At 41.6% G+C, this 5,908-nt stretch overlaps 1 protein-coding gene across 1 annotated transcript; it reads right to left on the bottom strand.

Annotated features, from left to right (window-relative positions):
• Nucleotides 1-4,256: 4,256 nt before the first annotated feature.
• LOC138901142 (uncharacterized) lies at nucleotides 4,257-4,703 on the bottom strand. The gene has a single exon (XM_070188882.1). The coding sequence runs from the start codon at nucleotides 4,701-4,703 to the stop codon at nucleotides 4,257-4,259; it is 447 nt and encodes a 148-aa protein (XP_070044983.1).
• Nucleotides 4,704-5,908: the final 1,205 nt, after the last annotated feature.

Here is a 5,908-nt window from a genome sequence, read left to right as displayed (position 1 = left end):
GGCAGGAGAGAAGGCACATTTCCACATTCATGGACATGGTCCTTATAGAATGTTTGGATAGTGGAAGGCAAATCAATTGGCCTGGGTTTATCATCCAGCTTCTTGATAGAGTTCTGACTGGCACCAAAACTCATGCCATACCCTATGGTTTTATTATCACGGTTGTACTTGCACACTTCAAGGTACCTATAAAGAAATGGGAAGTTGGTACAAGCAAGGATCACTTTGAGGCAAACACTTTGACTGCATGTGACTATGAAGTCCACAACACTCCCAAAGAACCTGGTTCATCCAAAAAGGTACCTATGAACAACAAAGTGCGAACTTTGGTGCAGAAGAGTGGGGCTAAGGATGCTGAGATTGAGAGATTGAAGAAGAGGTTGCTGAAGTAGAAACTGAGAGAGAAGTTCTCAGGGCTGAGCTTGCAAATGAGAAGGAGAAGAATGATGGCATTCTTCATGATATGCTGAAACTACTGATCACGTCCAAAGCACACCTCAATAGAGATATGAAATGGTCATATACAATAATAAATACCCAACTAGGAGTCGAGGTCGAATTCACTGGGAGTTAGGATGGGCGTTAGAGATATATATTTCAAATGAGCAATTAGATTATCTAGATTGTATTTCCACAATAAGGATTTTCTTTCTATTTCTACAGTTAATCTAATGATTGCAAGATAAAGAAAGTAGACTAGAGATAATTGCTTTTAAGGTTTTTCCAAATGGGTAAAAGTCCTAGGGTTGTAACCATAACCTAGGTGTTTGCCTAATGAAATGAAGACGTTAATGCTTGTTTTGTTAATTGGGGTGTATTACAGCTCTCAACTCTACATTACCCACTCAATACCTCTCAGTCAGAGATATTGAGTTTTTCCCAATTTGGCTTTCTCAAGACTAAATTGGTATCACCTAAAACAGTTGATAAGAGCTCAAGTCGGGTTATTATTATATCTAGGTTGAACCCTTTAGTTGGGGTAATCAATCTCTCAATTGACCCAATTCCTTTTTAGCTAAGTTATCCCAGACTAGGTCCCTCTTTCTCAAGTAGAGACTAAGTCAAATAGGCATGAATTAATATTTGTAACCATTAATTCTACAATTAAAGCATGAACTAAGCTAAATAATCAACATCCAATCATAAACAAGCACTAAATTAGTTGCCCATAAGATTTACACACTAGGGTTGGGTCATAACACTAGTAAAAGTCTAGCTACTCATAATGGGATTTGAAGAAAATAAGGAAGAAAAACTAATTAAACTCATATGGAAGCTTAAAATGATTAAATCTAATGTAAATACACCAAAGTAATGTGAAACTTCCTAAAGTAGTAAAGAAAAACGGCTACAACAACTTCAGATGTTCAAACTTGACCTAATTTTGTGAAACACGTCTATTTATACAAGGCTGAAAAGCTCGGACAAAAATGCCCCTCGGGATGTTCTGCGGCCGTACAATTCCATGTGCGGTCTGCAGATTTCTTCATCTGGCAGGAAGTGAAGTTCTGCGATCGCACATTTTTGAACTGCGGCCGTGAGGCAACCTTCTGCGGCCACACATTTCTGAACTGCGGCCACAATTCGTGTGCGATCCGCAATTCACAGAGGCTCCTGGACTTGGTCTTTTTGCATACTCTCTGATCTTCGACTCTTAGCCCAGTTTTGAGGCCGCACAATTTATTTGCGGTCTGTATTTTGCGCAAAATGTTGCTAAACCTTTCTTCTTGGTTTGCGGCCAAAGATGGAATTCTGCGGTCCGCAATTTCTTCTGCGGCGACAGAATTCCTTCTGTGGACCACACATTTATGCTTTTGCTCCCTTTAGTGCTTTGTGCTTCAGAACACTCCTTTTTTAGTCGGATTTCATCTCGGGAGACCAAACTTCCAGATTCCTGCAATTTTACACAATTTCATTAGTTTCTGGAACACAATTCAATTCTTTTGGACTAAAACAAAGGCTAAAAGGCGCTAATAAGCAGTCAAAATCCCTACCTATCAACTCCCCTAAACTTAAGTCTTTGCTTGTCCTCAAGCAAATAAATTAGTTCCCTGTCAAAGCTAAGCTATCCGCACATCAGTTGAAACAAACAATTACCCACACTACTCATGTATTATTAACAAGGCGACAAGTTAAATATTCATGCACATATAGTTCTAATATGACATTTGAGCTTCAAGAATTGACTTTACTCATCAAGGACTCTTGCTCTATCATGTAGGTCATGGTGGACTCCAAACTCTTCCTCCTCTACTTTCCATTTGCCTAGCTCACTTAAGAAATTTAGCAATCTATCCAAAGATTTATGAAATGTTCACTAATCTCTCTTTAGAGAATGTCGCAAGTACGGCTTCAAGTACCATAGGCTTGACCCTCATGTAGATCACCACTAATGTAAGCTCACTCGGCTTGAAATAAAGTAGGACTTCTTTCGGGATACAATGAAGGCTTTTGGATTAGAGTTGGATACAGTATGGGTGAGTGGTTACACCTTTCCTTAAGCACTCCATTTTTCATTTCTCGGCTCACACTTTGCCAATTCTTTGAAGTACTTTCTTTTCCTTGTGGGATTAGAGAGACTTAATATCACTCTTTCTTGATCATTACATCCTTTTCTCACTCTTTGATTTCTCCATGTTTGGGATCATTACCTCTCTTTGAATCCCTTCAACTCTTCAACTTATTCACTTTTTTGTGCATTTTTCTTTTTATTCTTTTCTTTTCTTGCCTTTCCTTCTCATCATTTCTTTTCTCTTTTAGTGCCTTGATACCTTTTTCAAGTTCCTCATCTCTCCCCCAAACTTACGTTTTTAGCCATTTATTTCACAAGAGTGTTAAGGAAAGCTCGGGTGCCAAGAGAGGGTCACGACAAAATGGGTAAAGGCTTGTAACATAGTTATCAAATGAGAAAGGCTAGAGGCTCAAAGGGCTTGACTAAGGATAATGACATTGGTTGGCAATAAAAAACTCAAACGGGCCAAGGAGGGCCTACAATCACTTTTCAAACCAAGCAAAACTTAGGATTTTACCTTGAAACACATTCGAGGTAAGTTCTAGACCCTTCACACGGATACTTGGACTAACAACAATTCATCTCACCCCTCACGCAACCAGATTATTAAAGAGGACAGAATCGAGGGCCCACAACGACCACATTCAAGTTTTAAAACGACTATGGTTCAATTAAACCACTCGATGATTGCTAATGTCAACACAAGAATCACAAAGTCACTAACTAGAGCTATTTCTTTCAGAGACCTTGTTTCTAACCATAAACACATAGTTAAGTGTGTTGGTACCAATTGAATCATGTTTGACTCTTCGAGCATGACTTAATTAGGTCTTTTTATTCATTACTACTACTATTATTACCTAAACACCAAAAACAAACTCATTTCCTTAAGAAGGTTGTCACGCCATCTATCGTTGGTACGAGTCACCCGGTTCATACAACAACTACCTTTGGAAAGAACTGTGGCATTAAGAAAACCAAAGGCTTATTATCTACTAAAAGATAAAAAAAATGCTACTAAATCAAACAAAGAAGCTACTAAATCAAACTAAGAACTAACAAAGAAACAAAAATAAAGAAGCTAATAAACAAAAACTACTGAATACATATAATGAGAGAAAGAGAGAGAATATATATATAATATAAAAAAAGAAAATAATATCAAGTTATTACAGGCCAAATGTCTCAGAATGTACCAAATATGATCAATAAACTCCACCCCCCGAATAAAGATAAGCATTGTCCCCAATGCTTAACAAAATAAGAGTAAAAGAGGGGAAAAAATGAAGAAAACTCCTTATGACATCTCTGTGTCCCCAGCAATGTCACCGCCCTCAGTCTCATCCAACTGAATCTCATCATCCTCAACTGTGGGTGTGGCTGGGTTGGTGAACATCTGATGCACTACCTCGGTAGTGTCAGCAGTAAAGTCTGGTTCCTCAGGCTGGCCAGCTGGTGCCACCGGTGCTGCTGGTGTTATATGATCCGGGCCTGAATGGTGTGGGTCACTCAGCATGTCAAAGGGGAGATCTCTGGCTACAACAAGCTTGGTCATCTATCCCCGGAGCTTGTCCACTGACTTCTTGCTGGCCTTGGACTTTCTCATCTTCTTTACTTATTTTTCCAACTCTTCGATCACTGACTCGTGCTGTACCAAGGTAGCCATAATGGTGTTCTGGTTCTCTAGGATCTTCTTCAATGTCTCCTCAACTATCGGGGGAAACTGAGGTGCCTAAGCAGTAGACTATGCTGCAACAGTACTGGATAAGTCAGACAACTTTGCAGTTATTGTCTGCATCCAGTTGTTGAGGCTCGCCAATGTCTGGGAGACTCGTAGCGCAGAAAGTGGGACACTAGGCATGGGCACCAGCTTCAAAGCCGAAGTGGAAGCTGTGGCAGGAGCTGCAGTAGGGGCTATGGATGATAGCGGAGACATAGCTGCGGCACTGGAGGAAGGGTCGGCCGAAGTGGATGGAACATCAACTGCCTCAGCAGCTACCATGGCTGGCTCATCAGACTGGCCCGCAGTGGTAGGAGGCTGAACTTTCTTCTTCGGATTGTTCACATCCATCAGTAAATACCAAGTAAAAGGCTTCTTCGGCTTCACCTTTGAGTCATAATCCTTCGGCTCTACCCCTTGCATCTGTGAGGTATTCTGTGATAGTGTTGGGATATAGAGAGGACGAGTCATTTTGCCGAGCAATCACTGAGATGATGTTCGACATCACGGCCCCCACTTTGATAGGGTACCCGACCATAATAGAAGTAACCAAGACTGCCCGAGGAATAGGAATGTAAGTCTCATTTTGGCATGGGTCCAGTCTACTGTAGACAAAGGTTTCCCACCCCTTCGCCTCAAAACTCAGCGTGCTCCTATGGATAGGAACCCCAGTGGAAATCCATGGTGGTGGTGGACCTGGGACTTCTAGAATCTCCGCTAACTAGGGACGGGCTGCATCTCAAACTTCTCCAAATATTCCTTTGGCTCAACATCTTCAAAACCCAAGTATGTGTTGAGTGTATGCTGATCAAATCTCACTTTGAGGTTACACACTTTGGTTACCTTTGTCTTCTTTCTGATATGCGCCACATTAGCGTAGAATTCACGGACAAGGTACTCTTTGGCATCCACGACACTTAAGGTGAACCACATCCACCCCATGCGTTCCTTGAACTTTCTCAACACTACTGGTTTGTACCTCTCCAAATCTTTCAACTGAAGTTGTCGCTCAAGAGTAAGCGACCTCACAGGCCACCATGTACGAAAGCATGTGAACGCGGCCAAGCTGACAAAACGGTCCTCCCAGACTTCTTTCTTCTTTGACATTTTAAGGCCGGCAGCTGTAGCATCTCCCTCTCTGCCATCATCGAGGATATCCTAAACTGGTGTATCTTCTGCCTCAGGAACATGTGTAGTTGATGGATCAGAATCCTGACTAGCACTTTTCGATCCTTCGGAAGTGCTATGAGATAAGGACGACTCATCCCTAAGTTGGTATCTCCCTTGCGGCCTTAAATGTACAGTCGAATGTTCTTGAACAGAGGCTGAGTTGCCCTCTGATGCTCTCCTAGACGGGACATAAGAGCTCGTCTCGAAGAGATCTGCACCTCTCCCTCTGCCGGTTGTAGCTTTCTTTGTTATTGTCCTTTGTTGGCCGAGGGGTAAGTCACTCTTGCCTTAACCCTTGGAAGGTTCACCCCTCCCTTTAAAAGTATCACCTCTGCCTCTAGATTGAATCATTATCTGTATCAAGCAAAGGATATTGTTAGTTGCAATTCAATGTTCAAACGTACAAGGAGATATGCAAGTATACACCAAGAAACACAGTGAGGTTCGCAGTTTAAATATGCTTGCAAGATAAGGATCTGCGGTCCACACAATTTTCTTGTAGCCGC

The sequence above is a fragment of the Nicotiana tomentosiformis genome, chromosome 11 (assembly GCF_000390325.3).
Source record: "Nicotiana tomentosiformis chromosome 11, ASM39032v3, whole genome shotgun sequence".
NCBI lineage: Eukaryota > Viridiplantae > Streptophyta > Magnoliopsida > Solanales > Solanaceae > Nicotiana > Nicotiana tomentosiformis.
Note: the sequence above shows the minus strand (reverse complement) of the source record. Positions and strands in the feature narration are given on the sequence as shown.